The 13,584-nt window shown below is 40.6% G+C and overlaps 1 protein-coding gene across 2 annotated transcripts in view; it reads left to right on the top strand.

Moving 5' to 3' along the window:
* Window positions 1-12,502: 12,502 nt before the first annotated feature.
* The window catches only part of FHIP2A (FHF complex subunit HOOK interacting protein 2A), a 34,613-nt gene continuing 33,531 nt past the window's right edge, over window positions 12,503-13,584 (top strand). For both annotated transcript variants that reach the window (XM_061193073.1, XM_061193065.1), the window contains exon 1: window positions 12,503-12,764. In XM_061193073.1, coding sequence (XP_061049056.1) covers window positions 12,720-12,764 — 45 coding nt within the window. In that variant the 5' untranslated portion in view covers window positions 12,503-12,719. The remainder of the gene's footprint in view (window positions 12,765-13,584) is intronic.

The raw sequence follows: 13,584 nt of genomic DNA, 5'->3' as shown, positions 1-13,584 counted from the left end.
TTATGCAACTTGCTTGTGTCTTCGGGATCTTCTTGAAACCCGTCTTGTATATGTCACTTGCATTTGCTAATGGAGTACTGCTGCGCATGCCCAACTTCACGGCTGACATTATGGGTCACATAACACCTAGTTCATGAAGGACAGCTCAGGTCTCACAGTAATTTTATGGTCCATTGTCAAGCATTCATTCTCTACCAAGGCCTCATAGCAAGCAAGCAACTGTTTTTTTGTTTGTTTTTTAAAGCATAGTTATACATAGAGTTTGACATGGCTTTGCTTCAATATCCTGAGAGTCTGTACTGTGATTCACATATAGCAGCCTGCCAAATGCTAATGCTCCATACAGCATCCTTATCTGCCACTGACATTTCAGGCACCATTGGATCTGCTGGGTCATATGGCCAAGTGACAGAGCAGCTTATGCTGCAGCCCAGTCCTGTTTCGGGTCCCACTCAAAACTGGCAGCTTTGGGGGTCACTTCTTATATGGGTCAGAGCAGCATGCAAAAATGAGGTATATATTGCCTCCAAATTCCAAAGAGGCTTAGTAGGTATTGTACCTCTTTCTTAGTGGTAGTGGGGGTCAGATGGAGCCAATTATCCTTCACACGGGAGACATATCTTGACATGCCCCAGACCACTGAACTCCCTAGAAGTGTCACCAAAATGGCAAGCCTCTAAATTTTTGTGGGATTTATTTTGTACCTTCTGGCACATGTGTAGCAGGAAGAGTTATTACTTCCTGCTCAGCAATCAGCATAATGTCATCAATGTATCAGACTAGCATGATGTCATGTGGAATGGAAGGGTGATCGGTCTCTGCACACTGGATTACGGAATAGGGGTGGAGAGTTGATATGTCTCTCAGCTGGGACATTGAAGGTGTATTGTTGGCCTTGCCTGCTGAAAGAAGACTCCATGTGATGATATTTAATGATGCAAAAGGTCAGCAAACCATGGCCCGAAGGCCAATCTGGCCTCCCAGCTGTTTTTGTACATAAAGTTTTACTGGATCACAACCATGTCCGTTAATTTATATATTGTCTATGGATGCTTTTGCACTACAATGTCAGAGTTGAGTAGTTGTGACAGGGACCTATGGCCCATAAATCCTAAAATATTTTCCATCCGGTCACTGACAAAAAAGTTTGCTGATCCCTGGTCTTTACTAACAGGTATAGAGGGGAAAAAAATCTCAAAATAGCTGCGAGCCAGTTGCAAGAGGATGTGTTGATTTGCTCCAGCAATGAAAGCACATCTGGAACAACAGCTGCAATAGGAGTCACCACCTGATTAAGTTTACAATAAACCAGTGTGGTTATGCAAGACACATCTGTCTTCTGCAAGGCTACATAGGCAAGTTGAATAGAGATGTGGTAGGAATCACCATCCCTGCATCTTTTCAATCCTTGATGGTGGTACTTATTCTGCAATCCATCCATAAATATGATATTGTCTTACTATTTTCATAAACAGAGGCAATTCTAGTGGCTCCCACTTAGCCTTTCCTGACATAACAGTACTCACTCCATGAGTCAGGGAATCAATGTGGAGATTCTGCCAGTTGCTGAATATATGTCTATTCCAGTTATGTATTACAGAACTGGGCAAATAACCACAAGGTAGATTCAGATACCCACTGGGACCACTATATAAGAACCTGTGACAAAACTCCATTGACCACCCAACTTTAATTTCCTAAGGCCCTACTCTCACTGTTGGATTACAGCAACATTTGGGGTCTCTAAAAATTAGTGTCAGAGCTAGTATTTAGTAATTGCTAAAATAGTCTGACTCTTTCTCTTTCCTCAGTACACAGTCACATTGGTAAATGATTACATGTCCTTGGGAGATGGCTAGAAAGAAGATTAACACTGTAAATATTTGGCAGTATGGCATGGTCCTTTCTCAAGGGGACCTGGCTTTCCTTCCATTCAAGGAACTCCAGGTTTGTGACATGACTCAAGCCTGGGAAATGATAGAGTAGCTGAGGCTCTCTGTTTTGGTGATACAAGCCGGACTTCTGTTCATTAGAACTAGAGTAAGAGATGAAGTAAGACTTTAATAAGGATGCCCCATCTATTTCAATTCTAGGGATACCATAATCAATTAGCCAATGCCAAAGACCTCTGCAGGTTAGGCTATTCTAATTATCGCTTTGGCTCTGTTGTCCATTACAGTCATTATGTCCACGTTGACTTTGGTAATTAAGTGCTGCCACTTGGCCCCTGCTATCCTAGGATCCTATCATCCCCATTTAATTTAGGGGTCCCAGTTCAATGGTAGCAGTTCCCAACTTCAATTACTTACCTAAAGAAGAGCCAGCGCAGAACTCTTCAAGGATTCTGGGGATCCCCTCATGAATCTATTTCTCACTACTTTGATGAAAAGCGTATCCTGAGAACCCTCTTGGGGGACGTGGTGGGAGGGTGGATGAGCAGGTCTTACATGATAAATCCACTAATATTCCAGTTTCCTTGAACTTTACAATTTCCTAAATACCTTTCTCTACAACATATGAAAGAAGTTCTGGCATTTCTACTTCATTTAATGGAAGCCACTTTTGGGTCCAGAATTTGGGTCAACCAAACAAGAAAACTATCAGATCTATTTCCATGCTCGTTGGCTAACATGCTGAATCTAGACTCTCTGATTAGTGAGCCATCATTGGCCTGATCGAACTTTATATTCCTTCCATCCTTAAGATTTATTCCCACACCTATTCTCTAGGTTTCTATCTATATAAATTGGGAAAATCATGATACATTACCCTCAAAAACGCGATAAGACTGATAGATGACTTCTTTTAAAAAGTAATGGAAGCCAGAAAAATGGAATGATACCTTTAGGGTGCTGAAAGAAAAATAAGTTCCAACCAACAGTAAGAATATCTTTCAACACTGAGAGTGAAATAAGTGAATAAACAGATAAAGATGAAATAAAGATATTTCTAGGCAAACCCGCACTGCAAAACTAAAAGAAAAAACACAAAAACAAAAACCAATGATGAGAGTTCTTCAGGGCAGAAAGAAAGTAACCCTAGAGGGAAACCAGAGGGAATTGAAAGAAGAAATAAAGAACAGAACAAGTAAATATATGGTAAATACAAGTGGATATATACTGTTCAAATAATAATAGTAATGTTTTATGGAATAAAACAACCCAAAAGGGCAAAAGTTAATAACTGGAAATAAAGTATTTTAAGGTCCTAGCATTATTATGGAAGTTATGAAGGTAATAATTTGTGTTAAAATAGAATATGTCAAGGATATATGTTATAATTTCTAATCTAACTATCAATATTAAAAGAAAAATAATGTCTAATTAACAAATTTTGTTAAATTGTTATATAAATGTAACAATATTAAAATATTAATATTAATGGAAATAAAAAATCTTGATTAATTCAAGGAAGGTAAGATATGAATGAAAAGGAAACAAAAAACTGGTAAAATAGAAAATAAATAGTGAGATGGTAGACATAAACTCAAATTATCAGCAACTATATTAAACAGAATAAAATTCCAAGTAAAGGACTAAGACTGTCTCAGTAGATGAAAGAAAAACCTATGTTGTCAACAGACAGATCTTATTTTTTAAGCACACAGAAAGTTTGAAAGTAAAAAGATGGAACTATATACTCAGTATGCAAACATTAACCAGCTATACTTATAATCAATCATAGTAGACTTTAAGGCAAGAAGCATTATTATCATAAAAGGGACTTGCATCAGGACAAAGAGGTCAATCCATCAGGAAGTGACTAAAAGTCAAAATCTGAATATACATATAACACAGCTTCAAAATATATAAAGCAAAATTGGCATAACTAAAAGTAGAAGCCACAATCATAGTGGGAGACTTACATCTCTCAGAAGCTGACAGAACAAAGCAAACAAATAATCACTATGGATATAGAAGATCAGAACCACAATATTAACAAGTTTGGCTTTTACAACACTGCACCCAACAGTGACAGAATACATGTCATATGATTCCACTTTATATATAGTTCAGAATGAGGCAAAACTAGTCCACAGTGTTAGAAGTCATAATAGTGGTAGCTCATGGCAAGGGTTAATGACTGGATGGGCATTCAGAGGCTTTGGAAGCAGTGGTAATGCTCACTTTCTTGATCTGCGTACTGATTGCCCAGGTGGTTCACTATGTGAAAATTCATTAAGGTGTACACATATGACTTTTCCGTATTTGTAATACTTTCATTAACATTTTTCCATTAAGAAAAGGGGCCCTCTGAATTTGACAGCACTGAGAATTACTGCTTTCTGTGATCTGACTCCTGGCCACCTCCCTAACTGCATATTCAACTTTTTCTTTTTTTCTCCTCAAACACCTACCTATTCCAGCCACACTGGCCTTCCTCAGAGATGCCAAACTCTTTCTCATATCATAAGACATTTGCACATGATGTTTTCTCTGCCAGAACCACTCTTCTATTTGCATAGCTAATTCCCTTGCTTCGTTCATATGACACTTCCACAGAAAAGACTTCCTGGGCCGCTTTATCTAAAATAAGACTTCACCAAATCATCTTCTCTCCCCTTATTCTAGTTTATTGTCTTCAAAGCTTTTACCATTACTTGAAATTTTATATTTGTTTTAGTTTTTCTCATTAGGATATAACCTCTGTGTGTGTGGGCGCACGTGTGTGTGTGTGTGTGTGTGTGTGTGTGTGTGTGTGTGTGTGTTGCTCAATAAATATTTGGTTAAAGAATGAATATTGAGTCTTTGGAATTTCCTTATGCTTCTTTTGTGGCTGGGTATGTAATCAAATTTTGTGGATGTTCCAGGTATGCTTGAAAGTATGATTTCTTTCATGGGTATACATTTCTATATAACTTTTAGCTTGAGCTTATTAATCATGTTATTCAAATACCCTAGATCTTTGCTTATTTTCAGAGCTTGATCTATCTACGTATGTGAGAGGTGAATTAAAACCTCTAAGTACAAAAGTTTATCTCTTTCTGTAGTGCTGTGAGTTATTGCTTTATATATTTTGTGTCTATACCATATTTTTTGTCAATATCAGGTATATTTATATTATTGGTCTATTATTATTTTACCAATATTGTTATATGTTTTAGCTCTTGTGACATTTTTCAACTTCAATTCTTTTGTCTGATACAATTGCTACTGTTTTTTTCTTTAACTCATATTTCCCTGGTATATCTTTTCTATTCCTTATTTCAGCCTTTCTCTTCCCTTTTGTTTTAAATGTGCCTCTCCTAGAAAGTATGGTACTACAGTTGACCCTTTGACAATGTGGTAGTTTAGGGGCGCTAACCCTCTGAGCAGTGGAACATCTGTGTATAACTTTACAGTCATCCCTCTGTATCTGCGTTTCTGTATCCGTGAAGTCAACCAACTGTGGATCATGTAGTACTGTAGTGCGTATTTATTGAAAAAAATCTGCGTATAAGTGGATCCTTGAAGTTCAAACCCATGTTGTTCAAGAGTCAATTATAGATATTTTTAAAAATCCAGTGTATGACTCTCTGGCTTTCAATGGTGGGTTTAGCCCATTTACATTTATTATAATTAATAGACCTATTTTAAGTTTTCTATTTTTCATGCTTTTTTTTTATGTATTTTTTCTTTCCCCCGTTTCATTGGATTGAGCAAACTTTTTGTACTGAATTTGAAAGTTATACTTTTTATTTTTCTGCTGGTTACACTGAATTAAACACTACATTTCCCAACTTTCTTTCCCAAAAACTAGGTGTGGTTATGTAAGTTCTGGCCAATGAAATGTAAGAAGTGTGGAACTTTCAGAAAGAATTTGTTAAAAGGGAGGAGGTAATCGCTTTTCTCCTTGCTTCTTCCTGCTACTGCCCTCAAAAGGGTAACTGGAGCTCCAGCATCACTATGAGACCATGAATTGATCTTGAGTATGGCAGCACTGGATGGAGTGCGGAAAGTTAAGAGTCCTGACAGCCTACCAGGCAAACTTTGACTTGAGAGAAAGAAACTTTTTTAAGGAACTATTATTCGAAAAAAAAAATTTTTTTTCTTTTTTTGGTCATATGCAGCTGGACCTAATAGGCACTGCTCATTTCTAGGAATTGCTTCCTTTGTTGTAATTCCCTAGCCTATGGGGTAAAGGTATATTTCCCTTAGTCTGGACCCAATTTGTGGCACTTGGTCTTCCCCTCCAGGTTTCTTCCACTCTAACTCCCACATACAGTGGGTTTCCTCAAAAGTAGACCCTGAGACAAAGACTTGACTGTAATTTATTTCAGATCACAGGAAATGAGGAAGTGGGGAGGATAAGAATGAAGAAGGAAAAGCATAAGAGGGCTACTGAGGTCACCACTCTGGTCAGTGGGTACTTGATCCCACCAGGACATCCTAAGAAGTGTGCAGAATACTTCCTAGAATTGCTTCCCAGAATCAGACAGGACACTGGAGTCTTTATCCACCAGTTTCCATCCCCCATTGGCTAAGAGTTGTCCCCACGGGTTCTAACTCCATCGCACGTTTGCAAGGAGCAGGCTCTCCCACACAGAGATTTCAGTGGCAGAAGTTCTGAAGAGGGTTGAATGAGACTGAGGTGAGATGCGGTCACCATGAGGTGAGTCTGAGCTTGCACAGAACCGCAATCAGCTGCAGCTGCAATCAGAAGTGGACCAAAGGAACGTGACACTGGACACTAGAGGTATCTGCTATACTTGCTAAGGAGTTTTCACAGTTTTTATATAAGGTTCTGGGATCTATCAGCTTCTCTCTTGTTTCTGTGGCAGCTGTAGGGTTGAGTTCAGGAGATGAAGCCTATGCTACTTTTATCTTGAACCAGCCTCCTAATTTCGAAACTCACTTCTTCCTGAACTTCATAATGTATTTTCCTATCCCTTTAACTGCTTTTTTCAGTGAATTCCTCCTCCATCTCCCAATCCTTAAATTCAGTGACTCCTGAAGTTTACATACATTCTGTCTTTTTTTGTTCACTATATCATCTCACTGAACCACCTCATTTATTCTAGCATCTCATCTCTAAGAGATGACTCTCAGATCTTTATTTCCAGCCCAGATCTCTCTTTTGACTTTCTAATCCAAAGTTATCATCCCACAATCAACATCCTCACACAGATGTCATCATACAAGCAATCAAACCTAACATGTTAAAAAAAATCTATCTTTCTACATTCCCGTAGTCCCTATCTCAATTAATGGCATCTTTACCTAACTTCATCCAAGCTAGAAACTCTAGCAACATCTTTGACTACTTTTTCTTCCTCACTTTTTGTATTTAATCACTTGCAAAATTTGGTTGATCTTACCTCATCTTTCAAGTCTACCATCTCCTTCCTATTTTCCACAGTTATTAACCCTTATAATCTCTTGTCTGTACCAAAAATGGTTTCTTGCCGTTAGTTTCTCCCTTTGCCAAACAAACTTTGGTCATATCATTTATACTAGCATACTGTTTGTCAAGAGGTTTTACAAGGTTTGTTATGAAAGCCCCTGTCCTTCCTCCAAAACTCCCAATTTCCTGCTTCACAGAGGCAACCTCTTTCAATGCTTTGGGTGGGCTCTTTTGTTAATTACTTCCTTTCCTTAAATAATATGCTTATAGTGTTATTTCTTGATATTTTGGTTTTAAACAATACCTAATGTTTCCTGACTACAGATGATAAAGATTTAGCTTTCTTTCACACTCACACACACACACCCCCCCCACCCCCACCCATCACACATCCATCCTTTCATCTTCCTTAAGTACAGCAGCTATACCATAATTTTTAATTAGATCAGTATTTACATTATTATGGTTATGTAAGCACTATTTACAGTTGAGCCACGTGTATACTATGATTACACATTTCTACACAATATTTTTCCTGGTGTTAATAATGATCTAGCTTTTTTTTTTTTCCTTTGTTTAGTTTTCTTTGTATTTATCACTAATTCAGTATCACTCTCCTCCTATCTGATAAATCTGCTCAAACACATAGATAGGCCATCCACCAGTTTCATCTTCTTGAGGAAATCTCTTCTTTTTTTAAAAAATTGAAGTATAGTTGATTTACAATATTTTATTAGTTTTTCATGTACAGCATAGTGATTCAGTATTTTTACAGATTATACTCCAATAAAAGTTATTACAAGATAATGGCTATAATCTCCTATGCCACACAATATACCTTTGTTGCTTATTTATTTTAGACATAGTAGTTTGTAGCTCTTAATCCCACACTCCTACTTTGCCCCTTCCCCCTTCCCTCTCCCCTTTGGTAACCACTAGTTTGTCTTTTATATCAGCAAGTCTGTTTCTGTAGGGACTCTCTTCTGACTTGCTCCAGTTTGGACTGGTTGTTTGCTATCCCATCTTGATGCATAGCTGTCTTCCTGGGATTCTGCTTTACTATCATCCTAGGAATTTCCTTTACCTCCTCTTATGGTGGATTCTGTGAGCTGATTTCTTTATCTTTTTTCCTTTGGTTTACTCCCTGAGTTTTGATGGAGCACATCTTCTGACAGCTTCCTGAGAAAGACTGCAAGTTAGGAAAAATTTTCAACACCTTGCACATCTGAAATGACTTATTTTACCCTTACACTTGATTGATAGTTTCTTAGTATAGAATTCTAGATTGAAATTATTTTACCTCAGAATTTTGAAGGCATTGCCCCAAAGCCTTCTGACATCCCATTTTGTTGTTGAAAAGTATGATGCCATTGTAATTTTTGATTCTTTGCATAAACTTGTTTTCTTTTGTTCCCTCATTGGAAGTTTTGTAGGAGCTTTCTTTGAACCCACTGTTCTGAAATTTCACAATAATGCCCTCTAGAGTGAGTCTATTTTCATTCATTGTTCTGGTATTTAATGAACCCTCTCAATTTGGAAACTCATGTCTTTCAGATCTATAAAATTATATCGAATTATTAATTAATATATTCAATTATTTCCTCCCTCTATTCTCTCCAATTATTCAGATGCTGGATCCATTGGACTGGCCTTCTAATTAAAAAAAAATTTCCCTGCTATTTTCCATTCTTTTTTGCTCTAGTCTAAGCTTGCTAAATTTTTTCAAGCTTATTTTCCACCCTTCTTATTTTTTAAAAAAATTTCTGTTATCATATTCTTGATTTCTAAGAGTCTCTTTTTTGTTTCCAAAATGCTGCTTTTTAAAAATACCATACCATTCTTATTTTACAGATGCAACATCTTCTTCTATCTCTCTGAGGATATTAAAATAGTTGTTTTTTTAAGTTTTCTTCCCATGTTTCCCTATCTGTTCAATGTAAGCAACTCTGTTTCTTCCCAGTTTCTTTTTTGTCCTGTTTTTCTTTTGGGTTCTATCTTTAATGTTGTAAGCTTTCCTCCAGTTGTTGATGACCCCAGGCTGTGTGATCCTATTTAAAAGAGGTGCGTGAAGAAACTGAAGCTCTGAGCATGTGGACAGAGCTTGTCAACTGGGGGCTTCACTGAAGACTTGTCTGGGTTCCCTCTGCAGGGCCTTTGGGTCTTTTCTCTCAGACTAAACGGATTCTCCAGAGAGGACCCTTCCTGTCTTCTACCTGGAAGGATCAGCCTGATGATTACATTTTGAGCCAAGTGCAGGATGAGGGTTGGGGACGTGTGTCTTCAACATTCACAAGGTTTATTTTCACTTTATCTTCTTCTTCTCCTTCTCCTTCTTTTTTTCTTCTCTCAGTATGGAACCCCTCCCTTTCTGGGAAAAAGTCTCTAATGTTATTCCGGGGTGGGAAAGGGGAAGTCAGCCAATCTTGTGGAGTGGAGGGGGTGCATCTATCCAGTTCTAAACAAACTTTCAATCCATCCTGCTATTTTCAGTCCCACTTTTACCTCTACTTCCAGAGACACTTAATGCTACCAATTCCTGAGCCATTGAGAGGTTCTGTGAATGTATTAACATATCACTTTTGTTCTTGGTTTCCTTAATTGTTACCCTGGGGTTCAGCTTTCTTATGTCAGTCACATCAGTTACCTCCTTTACAGTTACTTTCCAATTCTCAAAATTTTATTGCTATCTCTTAATTTATTTGTACTTTTTGGGTGTGTACTTTGAAAAGTCTCTTTACTGTAATTTTTAGTGACATTTGGAAAGGGAATGTTGCTGAATTCTATATATAGAGGGAATATATATAGAAAATCTCCAGAAGTCTGCCAAATTTTGAAAGTGGGTATCCTCTAACTCTATTTCTTCTTCAACTCCATCCCAACCGAGTTTCAGTTTTATAGATTTTTCTGTGTCCTTGCTGATTAAACTTTATTCAGAAAAGAACTTAAATTCATTCACCCTCAGGTGTAATGAAAGATAAGAGTTTAATGTGTTATCTCTCCCCAAAGTATTTTAATTTAAGCAGGGACTAAATTTCTTATTCGCCTTAAGCCAAAGGAATGAAGAAATAAAGTTCTAATTGAGGAATTTCAGACACCCATACCTAAGTGTTTTGGAGACCCAGGAAAGCCCTTGTTATGCTTTCTTAAGTCATAAGCTACTTTGTTGAGGTAGGTTCAACTCTGCCCATGCATAAGGCTGGTGATAATGTTAGTGTCATTCTAGGATGAGAATAAGTAAGAGTATCTGCTCTATTATAATTCTAGTCCAACTTGCACGTCTTGGAAACTACATATCGAATAGATGAATCATCCTAAATATTGATATTAATCTAGAGCAAAACATATATCTTATTGTGCTTATATTAAGTATACAAACGACAGGCATTGTCAAATACAAACAACTCTAAGTAAGCCTGCTTTAAACAGACCTCATACAATTAGTGGTTGTAAGGTATTATGAAAATACAAAACACCATATAAACGTATGACAATTAGGTCAGGAAAATAATTAGTTAATAATATGACTAACCATCTTAAACTGTTGAATAATAATAACGATAATAAACAGTATGTACTCTTGGTTGAAGCAGACACAATTAGCTACAGTTTGATAAGGAGCACATTTCAATCTTTAGCAAATGACAGAATTTGCCTCCAGCATTCTGGGGGCTACTATACAAGGAATTAAGGTCAAATTTACCTGCTATCCAAGGACAGAGGTAGCAAAAACAGGAGAGAAAAGAACACAAGACTAGTTAAAGTCTCCTCCTTAAATCTTGATTTCTGGCCCTATTATTTTGTTAAATACTACTATTACTAATAATAACAACAACAATAATAATAACAATTGTCCATGCATCGCTTACTATGGACTGGGCATGTTAAAGTATTTTACGTATATTAAGGAATTAACATACAACTTCATGAGGTAGGTGCTACTCCCATTTTACAGATGAGGAAACAAAAGCACAAAGAGGTTAAACAACTTGCCACAGTGAGTGGCAGAATTGGAATTTAAATCTAGGCTGCCCAGCTCCAGAGACTGGCGCTAAACACCCCTCTGCACTGATGCTACTTTTTCTGCCTTTTTCCTCTGTTCAACTAATTCAGTTACAAATACATATTTTCATCACCGGTTGTGCAACACTTACTCCACCCTCATCTTACCAAGAATTTAGTGGTTCTTTTGATAAAATGCCAATACAAGCAAAAACAAAGTTCTCCAGGATATGAACATTTTCATAATTTGTATCAACCCAACCTAAACTTTACCAGCCCGAATCTTGTTTCTTTAAGGCTTGACAAATATACTGTTGCACCGTATTTTAAGAAGCCTCCATCCGAGCGCTTACATTGTAGCTCCACTTATCTGTCCTATGCATTTCCTAGAACCCCTTCTGATTCTTCTCCCTCACTGATGTTTCCCAGTATCAACTGATAAGCTGAATAGAAAATGCTATACTGAATACATTTTCTAACTATCAAACATGTTACTAATTAATAACTGAATCATCTTACCATTTGTCCATCTGGGGCTTCCTGTTCTAATGTTGAATAAATAAATACCTAAATAAAATGATAATAACAACGACAACAACAATAAAAATAATAATAAAGTTTTACAGTTAGTAAAGCCATTTCATCTGCATTAGTTGATTCGTTCTAATTCTTAGCATTTAAACCCACGGTTCCTGTTTGCCTTGGGAATACTGTGATTTTTCTTACCGGTCTTGCAAATCTGCCCTTAAAAGACGAACCTCTGAATTTTGTATACATACATGTCTACGTTTTCATACAAAATCGGCATGTTACTTCCATCGGAGAAACAAAGTGAGTGAGAACGGCTGAATTTTTAAAACGTAAGAACGACCGTATCGCCGGAAGAGGGGGGCGGCTGCGCCCAGGCCCGACTCCCGCCCCAGGCAGGCCGCGGCCTCTCGGTGCCTCTCCAGCCCCCGCGGCGTGTGGCCCCCGCGGCGCAGGGCCGGCCTGGCCTGGCTGGGCCCCACCCCCGGGCCGCGGCGGCGCCCCCTGCAGGCCGCGGCGGGCAGAGCGGGGGGAAGGAACCCGAGCCGAGCTGCCACCGTGTCCGAGCCGGAGGCGCCGCCGCCGCCGCCGCCGCCGCCGCCGCCGCCGCCGGAGCGTCGCGGGCCCGGAGTCCGCCTGGGACACCCTCCTCGCCGCCAGCCACGTCGCAGCGCCCGCCGGAGCCGCCTCGCCGCCCGCGCACACCCGAAGCGGCCGGGCCGGGCCCGCCTCGGCCCTCTGCTCGTCCTCCCCGCCCCGCACCGGCCTTCACTCTGGAGCGGCCCCGGCAGCCGCAGCAGGGGCGGCGGCGGCGGATCGAGGAGCTCTCCAGGTCGTCCCGGGAGAGGCTGCTGCAGTCCCGGGACAGGATGTTCTCCAAGTTCACCTCCATCCTGCAGCACGCCGTGGAGGCGGTAAGGCCTCGGGCTGCGGGCGCACGACAGGTCGGGGATGGCGGCCGGCCTACGCTCCCCCGCCGGCCCCGGGGGAGCCCGGCGGCCTCGGCCCGGCCCTCGGCGTCCCCGGCCCCGCGGAAGGGCGAGGCCCGGGGCGGGCGCCGCGGGGTCGTGCGGGCGCCGGGGCCGCGGGCCTGGCTCCGAGAGGACCCCCTGCTCTCCTTCCTGCTCCCGGCCGGCGTGGAGCCCTTTCCTTCGCTCAGGAGGGTGGGCGGGGGTCCCCGGCAGGACCGGCCCCCCGGCCTGGGTCGGGGGTCGCCCGATTCCTCCGGTGGGGACAGGGGAGTCGGGGAGCACCTGGCAAGGCCACAGGGCTCTCCCCCGGACTCCCTGGCCGTTAACCTCAAGTGGTCAGCGTTGACCAAGACAAAAGAAGCGGCCTAACACTGCTTGGGTTTGTTTTGTTTTGGGGGGTGGGGAGGCAGGAAGGGGTGCTCTTGCCGGGGGCGCGGCTCTGGCGAGGAAGCAGCCCACCCGACCCGGTTTCGTAGTCTGGCCAGCTCTTGCTTTCACAGGCCTTGCGGCCGAACTCATTACTGATTGATGTGAAATAGGCGTTTGGAGGGTCTGGTCGAGGGCGCTTTAGACAGCTTCCAAGCCCTCACACAGCACCGGGACCATCTGTTTCCTTTCTTCTCTTCCTTTCCTGGACGCTCGTCGTTTTTCCTGCAATTGTACCCTCCTTTGAGGATTTTAGACACAAGCATAGGGAGACATTACTCAAATATCCTAACACTAATAAAAGAGAAGTAACTAACAGGAAAATGTCTTCCTGCTG

This window comes from Eubalaena glacialis, chromosome 1, assembly GCF_028564815.1.
Source record: "Eubalaena glacialis isolate mEubGla1 chromosome 1, mEubGla1.1.hap2.+ XY, whole genome shotgun sequence".
Taxonomy (NCBI): Eukaryota; Metazoa; Chordata; class Mammalia; order Artiodactyla; family Balaenidae; genus Eubalaena; species Eubalaena glacialis.
The sequence above is the reverse complement of the archived record's forward strand: the minus strand, read 5'-3'. Positions and strand labels throughout refer to the sequence as shown.